At 46.8% G+C, this 23,885-nt stretch overlaps 1 protein-coding gene across 1 annotated transcript in view; it reads right to left on the bottom strand.

Annotated features, from left to right (window-relative positions):
* The window catches only part of PRKAR2B (protein kinase cAMP-dependent type II regulatory subunit beta), a 185,429-nt gene extending 169,193 nt beyond the window's left edge, over positions 1 to 16,236 (bottom strand). The window contains exon 1 of the mRNA XM_090042027.1: positions 15,711 to 16,236. Within this exon, the coding sequence (XP_089898153.1) occupies positions 15,711 to 16,011 (301 nt within the window). The 5' untranslated portion in view covers positions 16,012 to 16,236. The remainder of the gene's footprint in view (positions 1 to 15,710) is intronic.
* Between the last annotated feature and the right edge of the window lie 7,649 nt (positions 16,237 to 23,885).

Raw genomic sequence — 23,885 nt, 5'->3', positions numbered from 1 at the left:
AATGTGATTAATGCCACCCTCTAACTGCAAAAAATGTTTGTGAAGTTTAATTAAACTTTATGAAGGGCAAAGATATTGATGGTAGGTGTTGGAGAAAAGTCCATGAGGAAGTAAATAATGTGGTCTTGGAGCTGCAATAGTGTGCAGTAAAGAACACTAAGGTTCCCATGTTGAACAATAAAGAGAAACTAAAATGCTGCAGAGCTGCTCAGCAAATGAGTCCTGTTCATTCTGCACATGTCTGGGTCCAATGGAAAATATACTATACGAGCATGTAATTAAAATCTGTATGATACTGCATACACAAAAGGGGTTAAGACACCTTAATTCTAGTATTTTCCATCTTTTGCGTGTTTAATTTTGTAGCTGTAATACCATGTTTCATAGCATGCCCCACATGCTTCACCCAAAAATCAGCCCTCCAAAATTGGGGTGCATATCTTAGGAGAAGCTGATTTTCTTTGCCAAAGTAGAAGCATGAAGACACTGTTTTAAAATGGCTGCAGCTTTTCTCTCAGCAAGCAGGAGAGGCAGAGTCTAGTGTTAACTTTTTCACAGCTGCTCTCACCTGACAGAAGCTGACAGTCATTTATATTTCTAGTATCAAAAAAGGATACCTGTGGGGAAAAAGGGAGGAGGAAGAAGCAGAGGGGGAGGGATATGTGATTATGGGGGGGTATGATATGCCCGTGTCCTGCCTCTGCCTCTCACTCCTGACCTGCAGCACCCTGCCCCACCCCGGCCCTGTTGCCCATGCAGCAAAAACCTGGACATTTGCTTACATTTTAAAAACCCACCCAGACACAAGGACAGGAGGCCAAAAAAGGACATATCCAGGAAAACCTGATGTACCTGGACGTATGGTAACCCTACCTCCATGGAAAGCCAACTCTACGCCATGATTCTAGAAAAATCTTTTTTTTTTTCCATTCTGCCTTCCAAAAACAAGGTGCTCATCTTTTGGGTGTGTGGCACGCAAATTCTTTTAACATTGTTTGTGTGGATATGATATACTGAATCTTACACATACATTTTCTCTCTCCCTAGCTTGTCTGACACCTGGCACAAAGAAGCCCCAACCTCAGTAAATATTAAAAAATACGAAATTTGAAAGCTTCTGGTAAGTATTAACAGAGCTATTTTAACTGTACCTTAATATAATTAAGCAACATTTTAGAAATTTAAGAATTATTGTTATAACTTTTAGCAATGTTCAATTACTGTTTAAATGTGAACATTCCTGAAGACAAGAAATTAACTGAGAAAAAGAAGAGTTATGAAAATAAATTAAACAGAAATAACCATATAACTATAAGAGGAACAGTCATTTTTAAATGCAGTTAAGGTAGGCAGGCAACTAGCCAAGTCTTCAAGTGTTTTGCTTTGCATTATCTTTTTCCTCTTGGTCAACTTGAACTGCTTTATCTGGACCTTTGTCATCATCATCAAATATTTTCTTCTTCCTCTTCATCTGAAGGCTGAGTCATTATCTGCCATATTCTTTTTTAACCTTATAATGTATTACATGGCTCTGAGTTTCCCAGCAGTGAAGATATTCAGTCTATTTCTGTTTTTTGAATGGATGATTCCCTTACCAATCCATTTTGTTCCACACAAGGAACTCTTAAAATTTTGCTACTATAGCTACAGTCCATGGAAGATGCAACCTGTTCCAACAAGCTTTTTTGACTCAACTGCCAGGGTTACATTCAGCTTTGTGCTATGATTTCATGGGTACTTCTTAAGTTACTACCTCCATCACAACTGTTTATTTTTATAGCCTTAAAATATGCAACACCTACTATAAAAATCACAAGTTCAATCAATATCAGAAGCAACATCTAGCCACCCTTCTTCAGCAGCAGCTGAATGACGTGCCTCCTTATACACTGAAAGATCTTTGAGAAATGTAACAGACGGTGTCTATCACATATGACATGGCTTACTGTGGATGAAACTGAATGTGTGATAAATGACACAGAAATATGGCTGCTAGCATTTGTTCGTTTGTGAAAAACTTGATAATACTTTTCACTTTTGTCAAGTGACAGGAAAGTTGTCAAACCTCTAACATCACCCACAAATTGCTGCATCACTGGAACAGCACATTTACAACACATAGGGAGCATCTACACTTGCACTGACTCGTGAGTAAGTGGTGCCGGGCAGGCATCTACACGTGCAGGGGAGCGGGAGCAGATTTGCTGCCAATCTGCTCCCACTTCCCAGGACCCTACAATGGGCCCCTGCCGCCACTGGGGAAAGCTCCAGGCTCTGGCCACAGCTGCCAGCAGCCCTCTTCAAAAGCCCACCCTGCTCTCTACTCTCTGGCCAGCCACTTCCCAAGCTCAGAGCAGAGTGCACAGTGCAGGGACAGCACGTGCAGCACTCTCCTCTGCCTCTCCATGCCATGGCTACTCCTGCTGCAGCCCCTGGCAGTGACAACCAGAGCCCCATACTCCTGCTGACCACTGCACTGGTCCAGTTGTGCCAGTTGCCACCTGACCCACAGCCACCTTGCCCCTCCCAGCTCTCCCACACTCAGTGACCACCTGTCTGCCTGCCATGCACTGTCCCAGGGCTGCCACAGAGCACCTGCCACCTCAACCTCATCTGCCTGGCCAGACTCTGTCAAGCATGCCAGCAACAGGCTCCAGGATGCCATGGCCAGGTCCACCCTCGCCTTCCTGCACCTGTAGCCCCACCACCTCTGGGCCCACCAGGCCAACCAGGACTAGTGGTGGCACGTTGTCCAGCATACCTGGGACGATAAGCAGTGGCTGGAGGCCTTCAAGATGACCACCTTCCAGGATCTCATGGAGAAGCTCTGGCCACACCTGAAGCAGCGGGACACCTACATGCAGCCACCCCTCCCCACAGACACTCATCTGGCCCTCACGCTGCTGAAGCTGGCCATGCCTGCCAGCCTGCAGTATCAGATATTTGACTCAAAAATTGGTGTGATGAATATCTGAAGACTTTCCAGGAGTAGGAGTTTTTGCTGTTGAAACATATGAAGTAGAAAATTTCTTATTAGAGAATGAAAAAAATTGAATTAGCACCACCTTCTCTGTCACTATTTATCTCCTTCAAAAGACTCGTTGCTTTATGATGATGCTGCCAAAGATTAAATGGAATGCAAGGAAGAATTTGACCTAAAGGATAACAAGATAAGTAACAGCCAACATAGACGCATCAAGAGCAACTCATACCTAACCACCCTGATTTCCTTCTATGATAAAGTTATTTAAGTTAAAAAACAAGTGTGGTAGCACACACTTAGAAGACAGGATCAGAATTTGAAATAACCCCAATACATTGAGAAAATTATTTGAAATTTGGAGGAAGTTTTATAAGGACAAATGCAAAATTTTGCATCTATAAAAGCACAATCCAGCACAAATACAAAATGGGGAAGGTCTGGTTGGACTACAATAACGCAAAAAAATACCCATGGGTTATAGAGGATTCCACATTGAATAAGAGTTAAGACCATAATATCCTTGCAAAAAATGTAATTGCATACTGAGATGTATTAACAGCAGTGTCATGTGTAACCCTGCTTATAATCTGCTCGTTTAAGGCCTATAAAAGTAACTTTGTATATTATTTCTCTGCATAGCTTTATTAGTATGCATGCTCAAAAGGATGGGAGGATGGGGGTTACTCGCACCTTTTAACTGTTTGTGCGCCTCAGTTTTACTGTTTGGGATTAACATGTGAAACTATAAATGGAAGGTAGTCCAGATTTTGTGTCTACTGACCTGCCCTTTCTGCTGTTGAAGTAGGTCAGGGTCTAAAAGAGCTGGGGTTTCATGGGCAACCTGGTGTGGGTGGTAGAGACCCCAGAGCAGAGCAACAACTCCTGGCAGCCAGAAGCAGCAGGGTCCTCCAAAGCACGCCTCCTTACCCAGCGCCTCCTACTGTTTGCTAATGTAAGTGATAAGTCCCCAGATGGCAGCCCTGGGCAAGTCTCCCTCCCAGTTGACTGGGCTCGGTGGTAGCTCCCTTGAGTTGGCTTGCCTGTGATTGAGACTGTTAACCAGGATCTGGGGGAACATCTGTTCACCAGAACGCCCCAAGAGATGACAAGATCGAACGGTCACAAACTCCACTCTGACTGATTCAGGCTGGACATAAGGAAGAACTTCTTTACTGTCTGGGCCCCCAAGGTTTGGAATAGACTGCTGCCAGAGGCAGTTCAAGCACCCACTTTGAACGTCCTCAAGACACATTTGGATGCCTATCTTGCTGGGATCCTATGATCCTTGCTGACTTCCTGCCCCTGGGGTAGGGGGCTGGACTCGATGATTCTTCAGGGTCCCTTCCAGCCTGAATGTCTATGAAATCTATGAAACTGTTTGCGGTTTCAGTTAATGTTTAATAGTTAAGGCTTCCTTTAAGGTTGGTTCCCTTTTCCTGTGTAATAAACCCTGTTTTAGTTGAACAGTGTTTGCAAAGTAGGGAAGTTTATTCACTTTAGAGCACCCAGTTAAAATGTGTTAGCTTGAGACAGATCTGAAAAGCTGGTGTTAAACACCTAAATATGAAATGTTCCATCCAGGAAGAGCACACACCAACTGCAGATGCTTCCTCAGCCTGACAAAAGGTAATTATACCCAAAAGCTTGCTATGAAGAATTTTTCTAACTATTTGAGTTGGTCTAATAAAAGATAACAGATTTACCCAATGTAGCCTTTATTACTTCCATCTGGTGCCAAGCAGAAAGGTGACATATGTAAGCCACAGATTCTTCCATTCTTCCAGTCTATTCAGCACTGATTAGCCCTTACCTGCAGAACTGTGTGTAGTTTTGTCCACTAAACTTCAAAAACGATATGGAGTAACTGAAAAAAGTCTAGAAAAAAGCAACCAAAAAACACACTTTCAGATTTGGAGGATGTGCGCAGTGGTGGCAAAGCATGTTCAGAATGCTCTGGCCGCCACTGATATTACCCATACTTTTGGGAGCAGGGAAGGGAAGAGGTTTCAGGGGGCAGATCAGGGCTCCCCACAGTGAGGGAGGGCAAGTAACTCGTCCGGCAGCTCCCACCGCTCGTCCAGAAGGCCTGCAACTTGAGATCATTGCTCCTTGGTCTGTCATCTGCCACCACTGAGAACAGCCTAGCTCCATCCTCTTTCAAACCCCGCTTCAGGTAGTTGAAGACTTAAATCCCTTCTCAGTCTTCTCTTTTCTAGATTAAATAAGTACAGTTCCCTCAGTCTTTCCTCACAAGTCACGTCTGCCAGCCCCCTCACCATTTTTGCTGCCTTCTGCTGGACTCTCTCCAATTTGTCCACATCCTTTCTGTAGTGGGGGCCCCAAAACTGAACACAGTACTATAGATGTGGCCTCACCAGTGCTAAATAGAGGGGAATAATCACTTCCCTTGACTTACTGGCAACACACCTACCAATGCAGCCCATTATGCTGTTAGCCTTCTTTACAACAAGGGCATACTGTCAGCTCATATCCTGCTTAGTGTCCACTGTAACCCCCAGGTCCTTTCCTGCAGAGCTGCTGCCCAGCCAGTCAGCCCCCAGCCTGTACTAGGGCATAGGATTGTTCTGACTTAAGCGCAGAACTTTGCACTTGTCCTTGTTGAACCTCATGAGATTTCTTTTCATAGTTTCATAGTCGGTAGGGTTGGAAGGGACCTGAGCAGATCATCAAGTCTGACCCCCTGCCATGGCAGGAAAGAGTACTGGGGTCAAACGACCCCAGCAAGGTGTTCATCTAGCCTCCTCTTAAAGACCCCCAGGGTAGAAGCCAGCACCACTTCGCTTGGAAGTTGGGTCCAGATCCTAGCCACCCTGACCGTGAAGTAGCGCCTCCTGGTGTCTAGTCTGAATCTACCCTCTGCCAGCCTGTGACTTATTTCTTGTCACTCCTGGTAGGGCACAGGGAAATGGACTCCCCCAGTGCTTGCTGGTCCCCCCTGACTACTTTATAAATGGCCACTAGATCCCCCCCCTCAACCTTCTCTTGTGGAGGCTGAACAGGTTCAGGTCCCATTGCCTCTCCTCATAAGGCCTGCCCTGCTGCCCCCTGATCATGCGAGTAGCCCTCCTCTGGATCCTCTCCATGTTGTTCACATCCTTTTGAAGTGCAGCACCCAAAACTGGATGCAGTACTCCAAGTGCGACCTGACCAGTGTCACAGAGGGGGAGGATCACTTCCTTGGACCTGCTTGAGATGCATCTGTGGATGCATGACAAGGTATGACTGGCCTTCATGACTGCATCCCCACACTGCCGGCCCATGTTCATCTTGGCATCAGTAGCGACTCCAAGACCCTTTTCTGCCTCTGCACTGACGAGAAGGGAGTTCCCCAGTCTCTAGGTATGGTGCTGGTTCTTCCTCCCCAGGTGCAGCAGGACCGAGCCCTGCAGAACCCCACTGCCCACATCCCTTCAGGTCGAAAATGACCCATCCACCACCACTCTCTGAGTGCGGCCCTCAGCCAGTTGGCAACCCATTTGACTGTGTAGGTGTCGACACCACAGTTCCCTAGTTTTTTTAAAGAATATGGGGTGAGACACCATGTCGAATGCTTCCAAAAGTCCAGAAAGACTATGTCCACTGCCACTCCTGCATCTAAGGATTTGGTGACCTGGTCGTAGAAGGCCACCAAGTTGATCTGACAGCACCTGCTGCTAATGAACCGTGTTGGTTGCTCCTAAGCACGACCTCCCCTGCTGGCCCCTCATGGACATGTGCCAGGATAATTCTCTTAAAAAGCTTACCCAGGATCGAGGTAAGACTAACTGACCTACAGTTTCCTGGGTCCTCCTTCCTCCCTTTTTTGAAGATGGGAACCACATTGACACTTCTCCAGTTGTCTGGCAGCACAAGCGCTCGGAAAGCCATGCCAGGGGTTCCGCAATGACCTCTGCTAATTCCCTCAGCACTCTGGGGTGGAGATTGTCCAGACCCGCTGATTTAAATATGTCCAGTCCCTCCAGAAGTTCCATGACTAGATCCTCAATGACCCTTGGCCTGGGTGCGAACTCCCCTGGGGCCTGAGGGGGTCCTGATCTGGTCCCTGCTCAGGAAAATAGAGGCAAAGAAATTGTTAAATAGGTTAGCTTTGTCATCTAGTGTGACGACCAGATTTCCTAGCGTGTCTTGCAGGGGCCCCATGTTACCCAGTACCTTCTTTTTGCCCCCTATGTATTTAAAAAAGGACTTCTTGTTGTCCTTGATCCAGGTAGCTAGTCCCAATGTCATCTCCGCCTTGGCCTTCCTGACTGCTCCCCTGAATCCCCAAGCAACTGAGCTATAGTCCTCCCTGGTAATGGCGCCTCCCTTCCATTTGGTGTACGCCTCACTTTTAGCTAGGAGATGTTCCCGGATGCTTTTGGTGAGCCATGGGGGCTTTTGTGCCCTCCTGCCCCCTTGATCTGTGTTGGGATTACCCCCCTTTGGGCTTGGAGGATCGCCTCCTTAAGGAGCAACCACTCTTCTTGGACACCCAACTCCCCTCCCCTCCAGGACCTCAGTGCCTCCCCAACTATTCTCCTTAGCTCACTGAAGTGTGCCCTCCTGAAATCTAGGGCTGCTGCCTTGCTGCAGGCCTTTGCCACCTTACGCTGGATGGCGAATTCCAGCAGGCGATGATTGCTGTCGCCCAAGTGGTCAAGCACCCGCAGCCCCCTCACCAGGTCATCGCCCGTGGCCAGTACCAGATCCAACAGGGTGGTCTCCCCTGGTGGAGCTGTGCACCTCCTGGGTTAGATGGAGGTCCTGCTTTTGGCCCAATCCTCCAATTTGTCTAGGTCTCTCTGAATCCTAGCCCTACCCTTCAGCGTAGCTATTACTCCCCTCAGCTTGGTGTCATCTGCAAACTTGCTGAGGGTGCTCGCTATGCTATCTTCCAGGTTGCTGATGAAGACATTGAACAAAACAGCTCCAGGACCAACCCCTGGGGCACTCTACTTAATACCAGCTGCCAAGTAGATATCTGATTACTACCCCGACTAGCTGATTACTACTCTCTGAGCCTGATGCTCCAGCCAGTGTTCTGTCTACCTTATAGGCCTTTCATCCAGCCCATACTTTGTAAATTTGCCTGCAAGAATATTGTGGGAGACCATATCAAAAGCCTTGCTAAAAATCAAGCTATATCACATTCACTTGTCTGCAGCCAATAGGCCAGTCACCTCATCAGAGAAGATAATTGGGTTGGTCAGGCATAGCTTGCCCCTGGTGAATCCATGCTGACTGTTCTTAATCACCTTCTTTTCCTTCAAGTGCTTAGAAATGGATTCCTTAAGGATCTGCTCCATGATTTTTCCAGGGACTGACATGAGGCTGACTGGAGGCTGACTAACTGTAGTTCCCTGGATCTTCTTTTCTCCCCCTATCTTAAATACAGGCACTATGTTTGCCGTTTTCCAATTATCCAGGACCTCTCTTGATTGCCATGAGTTTTCAGAGATGATGGCCAGTGGCTCTGCAATCACACCAGCCAACTCCCTCAGCACCCCTGGGTGCATCCCGTCCAGCCTCATGGACTTCTTTATGTCCAGTTTTTCTAAGTAGCCCTTAACCTGTTTTTACCACTAAGGTCTGCTCACCTCCTCTCAAAACTGTGCTGTCCAGTACAGTAGTCTGGGAGCTGACCTTGCCTGTGAAGACAGAGGCAAAAAGGCATTGAGCATTTCAGCTTTTCTGCATCCCCTGTCACAAGGTTGCTTCCCCCATTCAGTAATGGACCTATGCTTTCCCCAATCCTCTTCTCGCTACCAACATAACTTGTAGAAACCCTTCTTGTTACCCTTCACATTCCTTGCTAGCTGCAACTCCAATTGCACTTTGGCCTTCCTGACTTCATCCCTGTATGTCTGACCAATGCTCTTATACTCCTCCCTATTTCTGTCCAAGTTTCCACCTCTTATAAGCTTCCTTCTTGTGACTTAGCTTACTGAACAGTTCCCTGCTAAGCCAACCTGGTCTTCTGCCATACTTGCTAGTCTAACTGAAGACTGGAATAGTTTGTTCCTACACTCTCATTAAGGCTTCTTTAAATTATAGCCAGCTCTCCTGGACTCCTCTTCCCCTCAGCCTGGCTTCCCAGGAGATCCTGCCTATGAGTTCCCCAAGTGAGTCAAAGTCTGCTTTTCTGAAGTCCAGGGTCCTTACTCTGCTGCTTTCCACCCTTCCTCCTTTCCTTAGGATCCTGAGCTCAACCATCCCATGGTCACTTTTGCCCAAGTTGCCATCCACTACTACATTCCCCAGCAACTGACCCCCGTTTGTGAGCGGCAGGTGAAGAAGAGCATGGCCCCTAGTTAGCTATTCCAGCACTTGCACCAGAAAGTTGTCCCCAACACTCTCCAGAAACATCCTGGTTTGCCTATGCACTGTTGTATTGCACTCCCAGCAGATGTCAGGGTGACTGAAGTCCCCCATGAGAATCAGGGTATGGGACTGGGAAACTTCTGTTAGCTCTTTAAAGAAAGCCTCATCTACCACTTCCTCCTGGTCTGGTGATCTATTTCCCCCTCCTGCTTGATCTTCCTTCCAGGTCTCCTGCTTCCCCTGGGCTCAGGGCTTTGGTCTTCATCCCCTAGCAAACCTAGTTTAAAGCCCTTCTCATAGAAAAATAGGACTGGAAGGTAACTCAGGATATCACCTAGTCCAAACTCCTGCTCTAAGCAGAATCACCCTGTCTAAACCAATCCAGACAAGTGTTTGTCTAATCTTTAGTTAATCAGTTGTAATCTCACTAATCTGCCTCATAGTGAGAAAGTTTTTCCAATATCCACCCTACATTTTCCCTGTTGTGGACTTGTTAACTGTGTGCTCAATCCCATGTTCCAAATCATTAGTGAAGAAATTATAAACAGCCAGCTCAGGACAGTCTATAACAGACCCTCCGGTAGCCCCACTCAATGCCTCCTCCCTATTAAACAGATCCATTGCTGACTATTTTTTAAAACACAATGATCAAACCAGCTATGTATCTACCTTCCAGTACTTTTGTCTACACTGTAATTCCTGATTTTACTTATGAGAATTCCTTAGCTCACTAATGAGAAGCTAAAATTATAGTTTGTTCTGCCCCCTTGGTTTTATTGACCTCAGTACCAATATAATCTAGTTTGTTATATCTGCATAGCAACAATCACCAAGCTGATGCTTTCTGAAGTTTTAATAAATGTGAACAACCGCTCCTTAATAACTTCTGGCTCCTAAACAGTAAGGTTACAGAAATAAGTATACTGTTAAAAATGGTGGTATTCCGAAGAAAACTTCCAGTTTCTTTTCATGAATTTCCTCTTTAACATTAACTTGAAGCACTAAACTAAATACTTTGATTATATTTCTCAGTTTGATTTTTCCCATGTGTAAGTGTTCAAACATATCCACAGCAGAAAACAGACAGTAAGTTCAGTTGTACTGTTCTATAGTTTCTTACAATCATATGGTACTATATAAGGTCACTTGCCATTATTAATACTTTGATATTCAAGATTTACACCACGAACTTTCTGGAACTTGGAGCATCACAGATAACCTAAAGCAGTGATTCTCAACCAAAGTATCACAGCATCCTGAGATGCCATGACATCCTTTGAAGTGTGTCAAAGAGAGAAAGGAGACAAGCACATGCTCTTCTTCTCTATCTAGCCACTCTTCCTGCCTCCCCCATCACTGCCCAGCTCTGATGAGGTAAGAGCAGGCTTATCCTAGCCTGGCCACACTTCCATTCTTCACTCCCAAGCAGCCACTGTCCAGCTCCTACATGAGGAGGTAAGCACATGTTTGCCCCTGCCTGGCTACTCTTCTTTCTCCCTGCTCACCCCATCAACTGGCCCCTGCATGAGAAGGTAATAAAAATTTGGTTTTAAAACAGAGTGCTGCTCAATTCCCCAAAGTTATGGAGGGGTGGCCAGGAGTCTAAAAACATTGAGAACCGCTGACCTAGCACGACAAAAATCTTTCTGAACAGGTCGTATTTAAAAATGGTATACAGGATGAAATGACTAGAATAGAAAGGACTGTTAGGGCAAGCTATAATACACATTTTTCATTTGCACGGTGCTCCATTTAGTTATCTGAACATACTGAGAGAAAAAAAAGGGAAAACATAAGTGTATCTTACAACATCCATTTTCAGGATCAGAGTTCACAGCTAGGTGTAAAACAAAAAGATATACCAATGAAAACATCAAGTCTTGAAAGAAAAATATTCAGCTTAAGCATTCTTCTTGTTAAAATACCTTGTTGTGTAAACAATGCAGTTTACAAAGCAATGTAAATAAAGGGTGATACCATCCTGAGTAGTATATAACTCATACAGACTGCAATACTAAGTCTATACAATACAACAACAGTACCTCCAGGAAGATCCATAAGAAAAATCACATTAAGGTAGGACTGAGTATGAAATTCAGCTAGCTATGATGTGGACACTATCAATCAAAACATTCATATTGCCAATGCTACCCCAACAATTCAGAGAGATGATAAATGTAGCCATTCTGGAAGAAAATAAACTAAAGCATTTCAATTTTTTTTAATATAGCCTAGCATAACACACGTTTTATCACACATCGCAGACTTTTAAATAATTTGAGGAATTTCTTAAAATAAAGAATCCACTCCTCTCATGAATATAGCTATAACACTTACCAGTGCTAGGGGAAATAACTCTGTGCACTGAAGGAAATCACACATCCCTAAATAATATCTTTTTAAAAATATTACTTTAAAATCTAAACATAATTTGTGGAGTTTAGATGGCACTCAGAAAGCAATCAATTAATGATACTAATGTTAAAAAATAAGAAAATGTTTTTTTATGAGTCACAAAAACCTCAGATTCCCTTTCAAAATTAAGGTACCAATCCTGAAAACAATACATAACCTACAAGGCAAGCAGATTTCTGAAAATGAGAAGCCTGCCCTGATGGCCACAGCACTGAACTTCACCTTGGGAAACTTAGGTCCAATTCGTAATTCAGCCACAGATTTTTATGAAAGGGGCAAGTAAATTTACCTTGTACTTTAGTTCACCTTTTATAAAAACGGGTAAAGCGTATTCATTTCACAAAAGGTGTTAAAAGGACCATATTAATTAATTATTGGAAGGGATTAAAATACATTAATGAATGGGTCCATATCAATATCTAGCTAGAACATTTATTCAAAACAAGAATTGGTGACAATTTGGTTCATTGTTGAGAGACTTGTAAAAAGGGTTAAGTTTCCCAATGAACAAGAAAATATTTTCAACTTAACATTTAACTTGATTTTTTAGGGCAGAACTTTCAAGTAGTACATACACTCATGTGGTCTGCAAAAGTTTATTTTACCATAAATGTCTTTTCTTCTTTTCTATTCCTGTAAAAAAGCTCTACAAAAATCAGGACAAACTGGTTGCCTAAAACAAACAGAACTGACAAAAGCAATGAAAAAGAACGCTTCCCTCCCACCCCACCAAAATCAAAAACACAAACCCGTAAAAGAAATCCCAGAATTTTCCATGCCAGTCATCTACAGGGCAGCTTACAGAAAGTAAAAATGTTCAGAATTAAGTAATTCTTAAACTAACGATGCTCACGTCCATAAACAAATCGTTTAAATATGAATACCCCTACAGATCCAGTATCAGTGACGACTGAGTAGACACAAGTGCGTTATTTGAAAGGGTCAAACACCTATGCTAAATATTGCTTAATAATTGTTTTCCAACTATTTAAGCTGGTCTAATAAAAGATATCAGGTTTACGCAAAGAACCTTGTCTGCCTACGTCCTTAAACCAACACAGCTACAACCTAAAAAACTTTAAAAAACCCCCAAAAACCTCACACCTAGCCAACTACTAACTGTTTCTTAGAACTGGGTTATGAACAGACCTAGTTATAAACAGTTCCAAAAATGTTTACATGTTGTGCTACTTAATTAACTATTCATTATTCTGACTGATACACATTACAAGCCTTAACACAATAAAACTTTAAAAAGACTCCAACATTTCACATGCATTTTGCTTTCTAGAGTTATTCTATGTATAATTAATAATGAGACTAAAAGATGTTTGACTTTTTTATATATGTAAAAACTATTTATAGTTGTGTTGATTTTTTTAAGATTACAAAACAGTAACCATAAATAAAGTCTTGACTGCAAATATTCACTATGATTCTTAGAAGGCTTCTTAAAACAACCTGAAAACATTCACACATAATATACATATTCCAATAAATTCATGCTACTTTGCTCTATTTGCCACACTGTAAATGTAACATGCCTGCAGTCTGCTTACCACTGATTACACAGCAGACTACATTACAAGTCCGATAGCTATGTTCAGTATCAAAGAATGACGATATTATTTCAGTTCTTTTTCATTATCATTCTATGCCAGCTTCCAAATTCACTAACGGTTTAGGAATTTATGCCAACCTCAAAGATGATGTCATCAGTTTCAAAAGAGTTCAAAACTATCATGTAAATCTGCAGTATATGACTGATAACTACAAATGCTTTTTAATTACATATGCCAAGTAGCTTCTAGCTGCAAAGTATAGATTGAAAGGATGTTTAAGATCATAAGCGAGTTGCATCTAAATTTCACTAGGAAGTTATGAGTGTTATTTAAGCAAGCTAAATTATTTTGTTGAGCTTTTAAAATATCCGACTTTCTTGGAAAAATGCATATAAAGCATTACTTAAAATATTTCATATATATAAAAGTTTGTGCGGTTCAGCTAGCAAACTGCAAGCTTTTGGACACTGCTATGAAATACCGCTGGAACTTGATCTGGAAGGACAAAATGCTCCAGTAAGCTAATAAGGTAGTTCAATTTCAAGCTGTTCTCAGAAAATCCAGAATGATGAAAATGTTTCCCTTAGTCTTCAACCGCACTTACCAATCAGCCTTTGCTTTGCAGGTTCCCATTACCTAAACAGAGATCTCTGCACGTTTTCAAAGGCAGCTATGCCTTTTCCCCTTGATACAGAGATGCTCTCTCATAATAAATCCCGTCAGCCACACACACAAAAAAAATACAATTTTGAGCTGTGAACGGATAAGTCTGATCCTGAAGTCAGATGAGGTCCTGCAGCCTTCCTTTGCTGTCCTCACAGCTATGCTCATGCCTTGGGCCCTTCTGTTGTGCAGGTGATTTAAGCAGGACTTGAAAAATATGTTAACCTCTTGCTGTCTACCTCATGGAATTACTTAGAAGCGTGTGTATGTAAAATGCCATACGAATTTAAGGCAGGCAAGGTTCTTTGGGTAAAATCTGATATATTTTATTAGACCGACTCAAATAGTCAGAAAAATTCTTCTTAGCAAGCTTTCACACACAAACACCCTTTGTCAGGCTAAGGAAGTATCTGCAGATGATCTGTGTTCTTCCTGGGTGGAGTGGTAAATACGTATCTAGAAGCCAGTACGTATTCAAGAAAGCCAGTCAGTAAAAATGAAAATTGAGGTGGTCAGTAGGTGAGAGACAGGTGGGAAGGACACATTACCTGTGGAGGTACATTTCTCACAAGACAACCACTCTCTCTACAATCTCTCAGTTCTAATCCCCAAAGGGAATTTACAAAATACCTTTCATAGACGAGGCTATGAACTTCACTTCATCAGTCTACTGGATACAAAAAATCATGGACTAAATATAGACACTGGATTTATGACACATTATAACCTGCCTAACATCCGACTCCCCAGCTAAACCCTCCACTTTTTACCAGCTATTCTCATTCCCTCCCCCTCTCCTGTTTCATCCTTTGACTACAGCTACATTCATTCCCCCTCCACCCACCTCTCACCTACCCATCACCTCAATTTACATTTTCACTGACTGCCTTTCTTGCATATAAGTACTGGCAGTTTTACCACTCCACCCAAGAAGACAGAGCACAGACCATCTGCAGGTGCTTCCTCAGCCTGACGAAGGGTGTTTGTGCCTGAAAGCTTGCTAAGAAGAACTGATTCAACGATTTGAGTTCGTCTAATAAAAGATATCAGAGCGACCCAAAGAACTTGTCTGCTTATCTCCTTAGACCAACATGGCTACAACCTACACCCCTGAAATAAGAATTTAAGTGCAAATGCAATAAGTCCTAGACCTTTAATGCCAGACGGCTGCAAGTGAGAGAGGAACGGTGGGGTCAAAAAAAAAGCCCTGGTCCTACCCAATTCATTTTCCCTTTCTGCATCCACTCTCTGCCACCCTATGATACAGGGCACTGGGAAGGGAGCCTGACGCAAAGGACGGCAAGTCTTACGTGCTCCGCTCTTATGTCCAGCAGCTACAGAGCACCAGAGGCAGTGGATGCACCGCTGCTGCCTGTTCCTACATGACAGAAGTAATGGTGCGTAGCGGAGGAACGCCAGGTATGGAAGGCTATAGCTAGAAGTGGAGCACTAGGTATATAGCAGGGGGCAGTGCCACAAACACCTACCACCTCCACTTGCAAGATGCTGGCCCACCAAGGGCAGGTAGTGAGGGAGACACAAAGGGTCCCATCCTTGTTGTGGCAGCACAGCCCCAGCCCCCAGAAGCAAAATGCCTTTGTGGGCCCCTGGGTACAGGGTACCAGGTAGAGGGGTGCTCGGGGCACCCTGGGGTGCAGGCAGCGGTGGAGCTGAACCCCGGTCCCCGCCGGGCTGCGGCAGGCCCGGAGCAGGGGCCCGGCCCCCCCTCCCGCCGAAGGGAAGCGGGGACCCCGGGCCGGCCGTACCCGGGAAGTCGTCCTCGTCGTCGGCGCTCTCGGAGTCGGTCTGCATGGGCTCCTCGGCGAAGTTGACGCCGCGGGCGGTGGCGGTGGCGGCTGGGCCGCGGCGGGGCGCGAGGCCGGCGGCGCGGGCATGGCCGGGCGGGGACCCCCCCGCCTTGCGGCCGCTCTCGGCCGCCGCCTCCGCCTTGAGGCGCCCGAAGTACTGGAGCGCGAAGTCCAGCAGGTCGCCGGGCTGGCTGCGCAGCACCTCCACCGTGAAGCCCTGCAGCAGCTCCGTCAGCCCCGCCGGGATGGAGATGCTCATGCCGGGAGCCCCAAGGGGGTGCGGAGGACGGGGGGGGCGCTACGGGAGCGGCTCCGGCTGCGGCGGCGGCAGCTGCTCACACTCCGCGGCCCTGGCAACGACTGGAGCATCCCGCCCCGCCCCCGCGGGGGACCTCGCGCGCATGTGACCGCGAAACCATGGCAACCCCCGCGGGGCTGCGGCGGCCCAGCCCGCCCCGCCCCGCCCCGCCCAGCACAGCGGCCCCGCGCGGGCTGAGAGACCCGCCGCGCCTCCCGGGGGCGCCTCGCGGTGGGCCCCGCCCCCTCAGCCAGCCCCGCGCTCAGGCGTTGGCTCAGGCCTCGTGGCCTCTCCAGGCAAAGGCCGTGGGCCAGTTTCACCCGCCGCCTGCCCTTGTTAGGAGAGCGGGGGAGAAAGGTGGGACCCCAGAGCTGGCCAAGCCTCACGAGCTGCACTGGCACCAGGTGGCTTGCTTGGCAAAGCTCCTGCCCTTGGCTGGAGCCAGTGGACATCTACCACGCTCCTGCCCTTGGCTGGAGCAGGCGCACATCTACCAAGGGAGCAGTGGGCATCTCCCAAGCTCCTGCCTTTGCCTGGGATTGCTGGACATCTACCAAGGGACTTCTGCCAAGGTCCACCTACCAAGCTGGTGGACTTCTACCAAGGTGGAGTACCCACAGGCCCTGCACACTACCCCTATGCTGGATCCAACCCACAAACCAAGCCTGCCTGTGGGAATTGGCTTGTGAACCAGCTCCATGCCGCTCATCCAGCCTGCAGGGCTCCGTACCAGCCCCCTAGCCTGAACCACAGCTGTTTAGCTTGCAGCGCAGCATCCGGGAGGATCCGGGCTCAGGTGTTGGGTCCTTAGCCAGTGCGAGCGCACGTGCCTGGCAGATGGGAGTCCTTTCTTTCTGCAGATTGCCTACTCTTGAATTGCAACAAATCAGGGTGCTATTTCCCTGAAAGGGAGAGAGACAGAACTGCTCTATTGGTATTGCGTCATGTATTAGTGACTTGTATTAATTAACTGGTGACTGCACTTCCTACCTAGTGATAAATCCCACCCAGTGAGCCAAGAACAGTAAACACTGATTAATCTCTTAGAGTGGTGTTACAATAATAGCCTTAGAATATTCTATATATGTCCATAGCATCTTCACCTCTCAGTATAAGTCTGAATATTGTGTGATCGCACAGTATCTGCCCTGAGATACTTTGAGGTTAAATACAGACAGTCAAAAAGCCTGAGGCTGAATCTATTCAATCTTTGCAGCAGAGATGACAGGAGCAGGGTGTGGGGCCCCGCCCCTGGATGCAAGGAAGCCAGCAGCAGGTTCGGCAGGAGTGGGTGTGCCAAGCAGCCAGACATGAAGCTGGTGGCAGTGCAGACTTGCCGCAGCTGCTCCGTCCAGCTCTGTGAGGCCACTCCAATGTGCCCATCCCAGCAACGGCCCTGCTTTGCAGATAGTCTAAGCTGTGTAGATTGAACAGATAAGCAAGTGAACAGACATTCAGTTTTGATTCTGGAAATGCAGCCACATGTACAGTGCTCAGGCCAGAAGACAGGCGGGGCAGGGGGCACTAAAGCACAGCTGCCTGTTTGGCAGACAGCTTGGGCCAAACCTAGCTGCCAAGGGAGGTGCAAAGCTTCCTGGGATGCTGAGGGACTGTGAGTTAACTCGAATTTGGAGAAGCTCTGGGACAGAAGTTCAATAAACTGATTTAAGCTAAATCAGTTAAATTTGATACTGCACCCATCCAGGTTTATCTTCAACCAGGTTTATCTTCAACCAGTTTGGGCCATTTTGAAAGCAGTTTATGTGCACTGAACTTCTGCTGTGCTACAGATCTGAACCAGTTTCCGATCACTTATACCAGTTTATGTGTAAGTTCTGTCCCAGCCTGAGGATCTTAATAGCCCCATCCTGATCCAAATAGGGATGGTTCTCAACACTGGCATCTGAGTTTTGATGATCTGTGGCACCAAGATTCCAATCTCAGGTGATCACTGGAAGCATTGTGGTCTGTTCCAACCTGAAGTGCTTCTGCCAATCCACATTTCTAGTGCTTCCAGGCAGGTTGTTCATGTTACCTAAGCATCTTGCAAGCAATCTATCAGAAGCACATCAGTTCCAAATCAAAAAAAAATTATGGGATGGTGCACTGAGAGCTGAAGCACAGTGACAGAGTGGATCAAGTGTCTTACTATGGATCTGCAAGCCAAAGTTTAAATGTCATTTTAGACTCATGCCAAAGGTAACCCCCAGGCAATGCAAATGTAAATCTGTCTGGTAATTGGAGTCAAAGAGCTGAAGGTGGCCAGAAGTGATGCCAATCACATAATCCCTTTGTGTGCCATTGGCTACACAAACTGGTGTGTTTTAATCACATAAACTTGATGGAATATGTAGGTTTTGGACAGGCTGTGCACTGAGGTTCAGGTGGACCCCTGTGTGTCCTAGCATAAAGACTGCTTAACTGCCTTCTTCACTTGTGTAAATGTAACCAAGTTACTATCTATATCCAGGGACATGTAGCAGCTGTTTTGGCAAATTAGGTTCATTATTAATCAAAGACTGAGCACAATCCATGTGGCTTCATATAGTTAGGTTCAGTAGTGCTTCTCTATTAAAAAGTCTTACAATATAAATGTGCTACTGGACAATCATTGAAAATTCCTTAAAAAAATTCCAGTCCTGAGAATTTAAATTGTTACCTAAAAGGCCATTTTGGGTAGCAGTGACTCAGCTTATAACACTGAGCTTCAGCCCCTAGTGATGGACTTATCTTAGACTTGATTGAAAAGGCTGCAGATTTACCCAAGAATACTTTCCCAAGGATGCTAGAGTTCCATGGGAAAGGTTTATCAACCGGCCAATATCCTGCAGCACTTGCATGCCCATCCTGGGGAAGCCCTGTGTCAAAAGCTCCATGCCATCATTCCCTGAAGCTGTATTTGACAAAATCTATCCCACTTGGAAATGCCATCCCCCTTCTTGTTTTGTTTTGGACATGTTCCTGGGCAATGCTGTTTCCAAAACAACAACACCCTCCCACCTCCGCAAAAGCAAGTAAAAGTCCAACTGCAATTTTCTTTCTTCGTGATCAGGTAGAAGCTCCTGCCAGCACTGATTCTGGTCAGAGGTTAAGACCCCCACTACTTCTTGTTTCCACTTCAGGCATTTATAAAGCAGTAACTTTGTTCTCTCTATTTTGGATGGCTTATGCTCCAGAATTTTGTTTCAAGCATGGAAAACAAAAGGGGGCAGTCAGGAAGGCCAAGGCAGAGATGGAATTAGGACTAGCTTCCCAAATTAAGGACAATAAGAAGTCCTTCTTTAAATACATAGGGGGTAAAACAAAGGTTCCGGGTAATGTGGGGCCCCTTCAGGATGCACTGAGAAATTTGGTCGTCACACCAGACGACAAAGCTAACATGTTTAACGATTTCTTTGCCTCCGTCTTCCTAAGTAGGGACCAGAACAGTCACCTCCCTGCTGGGCCCCCCTCAGGCCCCAGGGGAGGCACACCTGGGTTAGTGAGGAACTAGTTAGGGAACTTCTGGAGGGACTGGACGCATTCAAGTCAGCCAGTCCGGACGATCTCCACCCTAGAGTTCTAAAGGAACTGGCCGAGGTCATTGCAGGACCCCTGGCACGGCTTTATGGGCACTCGTGGTGCTCTGGTGTGGTGCCAGAGGACTGGAAGAGGGCCAACTTGGATCCCATCTTCAAAAAGGGGAAGAAGGAGGACCCGGGAAACTATAGGCCAGTTAGTCTTACCTCGATCCTAGGCAAGCTGTTTGAGAAAATTATGCTGGCACACATCCACGAGGGGCCAGCAGGGGACTGCATGCTTAGGGGCAACCAACACGGGTTCATCAGTGGCAGGTTTTGTCAGACCAACCTGGTGGCCTTCTACGATCAGATCACCAGATCATTAGATGCAGGGGTAGCAGTGGACATAGTCTTCCTGGACTTCCGGAAGGCATTCGACACTGTCTCTCACCCCGTTTTCATTAAGAAACTGGGGGACTGTGGTGTCGACACCCACACAGTCAAATGGGTTGCCAACTGGCTGGAGGGCTGCACCCAGAGGGTGGTAGTGGATGGGTCCTTCTCAACCTGGAAGGACATGGGCAGTGGGGTTCTCCAGGGCTTGGTCCTCGGGCCCGCACTGTTCAACATCTTCATCAATGACTTGGACGAGGAGGTAAAAAGCACCTGTTCAAATTTGCTGACGACACTATAAGATGTAGGGGGATGTGAGCACACTAGAAGGAAGCAACAGGCTGCAATCAGACTTAGACAGGTTACAAGGGTGGGCGGGTGAGAATAGGATGGGTTTCAACACAGACAAGTACAAGGTGATGCACCTGGGGAGGAACAACCAGCACCATACCTACAGGTTAGGGAACTCTCCTCTTGTCAGCACAGAGGCGGAAAAGGATCTTGCAGTCATCATTGACTCCAAGATGAACATGGGCCAGCAGTGTGGGGAGGCAGTCAGGAAGGCCAACCGTACCTTGTCATGCATCCACAGATGCATCTCGAGCAGGTCCAAAGAGGTGATCCTCCCCCTCTATGCGGCACTGGTCAGGCCACAGCTGGAGTACTGCGTCCAGTTCTGGGCGCCACACTTCAAGAGGGATGTGGACAGCATGGAGAGGGTCCAGAGGAGGGCCACTCGTATGATCAGGGGGCAGCAGGGCAGGCCCTATGAGGAGAGGCTACGGGACCTGAACCTGTTCAGCCTCCACAAGAGAAGGCTGAGGGGGGATCTAGTGGCCTGTTATAAACTAGTCAGGGAGGATCAGCAGGCACTGGGGGAGTCCCTGTTCCCCTAAGCACTGCCAGGAGTGACCAGGAATAACGGTCACAAGCTGGCAGAGGGTAGATTTAGGCTAGATATCAGGAGGCGCTACTTCACGGTCAGGGTGGCTAGGGTCTGGAACCAACTTCCAAGAGAAGTGGTGCTGGCCCCTACCCTGGGGATCTTTAAGAGGAGGTTAGATGAACACCTTGCTGGGGTCATTTGACCCCAGTATTCTTTCCTGCCATGGCAGGGGGTCAGACTAGATGATCTACTCAGGTCCCTTCCGACCCTAGAAACTATGAAACTATGAAAAGACAAAGTTTCCTATGGCATTGGTGCAGTCTGTGGGCCTAATCCAGCCCACAGGTTGGAGTCATCCAGCTTGTGGCGCTCCTGGACATTGAGTGGCAGGAGAACAGTAGCAACACTAGTCCAACTAGGGCAGGGTAAGAGGGGCACTAACTTAGGGTGCCACTATGCCCCACCTCCCCAGGAGCAGGTAGACACAGCCCTCCTGCTAGTAGTGTATCTGGGGGATAGGAGTGGGATGGATGCCCTTTCGGTAGGAGGCTTTGCCATGGGGTTGAGGGAGGTACCTCAGGGAGCCTACCCTGCTGCCTGTTTTTGCACCTCAGCACCAGCATAAATCCACACTGGGCAGCTCAAGCAGCTGTCACCTGAGGACAGCCATTGCTGCCACCACATTTCCAGACCTGTGGGGAGCCCCGTGGGCCAGATGACATGGCCCTGTGCACTGAATCATGCTGGTGTGTGAAGTCACTTTATGGCTAGATCCAATGCATGGGGCAAGGCCAGCATGCTACACTGCACCCACAGCCCCTGTATACCACCCCTATGCTGGATCCAGACCACAAACCAAGCCTGCCTGTGGGAATTGGCTTGTGAGCCAGCTCCAAGCCACTCATCCAGCCTGTGGGAGTAGGAGGTTGAGCACCTTTATCCCATGCCACAAAATCCATTTTATTTGAGGATTATTCTCAACTGTCCAAATTTTGCATGAAGTATTTAGTTCTTTTCTCAGATTTCCCTTGCAGATTTGAACATGCAATAAATGGTTGGCCATTTAAGAGCCATCTTAATTTCCTGGTTCTACTTCTTTAAAAAAGCTTCCATTTATGTTGTTATCACTGTCTCTGTTAGTGTTACATATCTTTATTAATGTTGCTATTCGTCTTTCCATAAGATCTAGGAGCCCTGAGCAGGAGCAGGAGCTCATTGTGCTGGGAACTGTACAAAGATGGATGAAAAGACAGTCTCTGCTGTGGATTTAGTCCAAACTCCTGCTCAAAACAGGACCATCCCAAACTAGATCATACCAGCCAAGGCTTTGTCTAGCCTGGTCTTAAAAACCCCCAAGGATGGAGATTCCACAACCTCTCTAGGTAACCTGTTCCAGTGCTTTACTACTCTCCTAGCAGAAAGATGTTCTTAATATCTAATCTAAACTTCCCTTGCTGTAACTTGAGACCATTGCTCCTTGTTCAGTCATCTGCCACAACTAAGAACAGTCTAGCTCCTTCCTCTCTGGAACCCCCTTCAGGTAGTTCACGGCTACTATTAAATCCTTCCTTGGTCTTCTTGGGCACTTTTACATGTGCTCTGGAGGTGGGTGAGGAGGGCTGGCACTAAAGGGCCATCGTATCTCATGTATCAGCATCCCTGCACTGAAAAATGGCAGCGGGGGTGCTTGAACTAAAGCTTCATAGAATCATAGAAGTTGGGTCAGAAGGGACCTTGTAGATCTTCAAGTCTGACCCCCTGCCTGGACAGGAGAAAAAACTGGGCTCAAATGATTCCAGCCAGGTAGGAATCAAGCCTCCTCCTAAAGACCCCCAGGGTAGGAGCCAGCACCACTTCCCTTGGAAGTTGGTTCCAGATCCTAGCTGCCCTAATGTGAAGTAGTTCTTGCAGATGTCTAATCTAAACCTACTATCCAACAGCTTATGGCTGTTATTCCTTGTTATGCCAGGGGGCACTAAGGGAAACAAGGTCTCTCCCAAATCCTTCTGGTCCCCCCTGACTTTATAGACAGTCACCAGGTCCCCCCTCAGCCTTCTCTTGTGAAGGCTGAACAGGTTCAGGTCCCACAGTCTCTCACTGTAGGGTCTGCCCTGTTGCCCCCGGATCATGCGGGTGGCCCTCCTCTGGACCCTCTCAATGCTATCCACATCCCTCCTAAAGTGGATCACACAGAACTGGACACAGTACTCCAGCTGTGGCCTGACCAGTGTTGCATAGAGGGGGAAGATCACCTCCTTGGCCCTGCTTGAGATGCACCTGTGGATGCACAACAAGGTCTGGTTAGCCCTGCCAACCATGACCTGGCATTGTCGGCCCATGTTCATCTTGGAGTCAATAATGACTCCAAGATCCCTCTCTGCCTCCGTGCTCTCAAGAAGGGAGTTCCCCATCTTATAAGTGTGCTGCTGGTTACTACTGCCCAAGTACAGCACCCTGCACTTGTCAGTATTGAAACGCATCCTGTTTTTGTTAGCCCTCCCCTGTAACCTATCCAGGTCTTGCTGCAGTCTTTCCCTCCCTACTAGCGTGCTCACCCCACCCCAAATTTTGGTATTATCAGTGAATTTAAACAGGTTGCTTTTCACCTCGTCATCCAAATCGTTGATAAAGAAATTGAACAGCGCGGGCCCAAGGACCGAGCCCTGGGGGACTCCGCTGCCCACTTCTCCCCAGGTCGAATATGACCCGTCCACTACCACACTCTGAGTTCGACCCTTCAGCCAATCTGCAGTTCATCTGACTGTGTAGGCATCAATGCCACAGTCGCCCAATTTTTTAATGAGGATGGGGTGGGAGACAGTGTCAAAGGCCTTGCTGAAGTCTAGAAAGACTACATCCACGGCAACACCTGCATCCAGTGCTTTTGTGACCTGATCATAAAAGGCAATCAGGTTGGTCTGACATGACCTGCACCTAATGAAACTGTGCTGGTTGCCCTTGAGCATCATCCCTAAGGCCGGCCCATCACAGATGTGCTCCTTGAGGATCTTCTCAAAGAGTTTCCCTAGGATTGAGGTAAGACTGACGGGCCTATA

This window comes from Crocodylus siamensis, chromosome 4 (genome assembly GCF_052110815.1).
Source record: "Crocodylus siamensis isolate JL-2025a chromosome 4, ASM5211081v1, whole genome shotgun sequence".
Lineage (NCBI taxonomy): Eukaryota > Metazoa > Chordata > Crocodylia > Crocodylidae > Crocodylus > Crocodylus siamensis.
The sequence above is the reverse complement of the archived record's forward strand: the minus strand, read 5'-3'. Positions and strand labels throughout refer to the sequence as shown.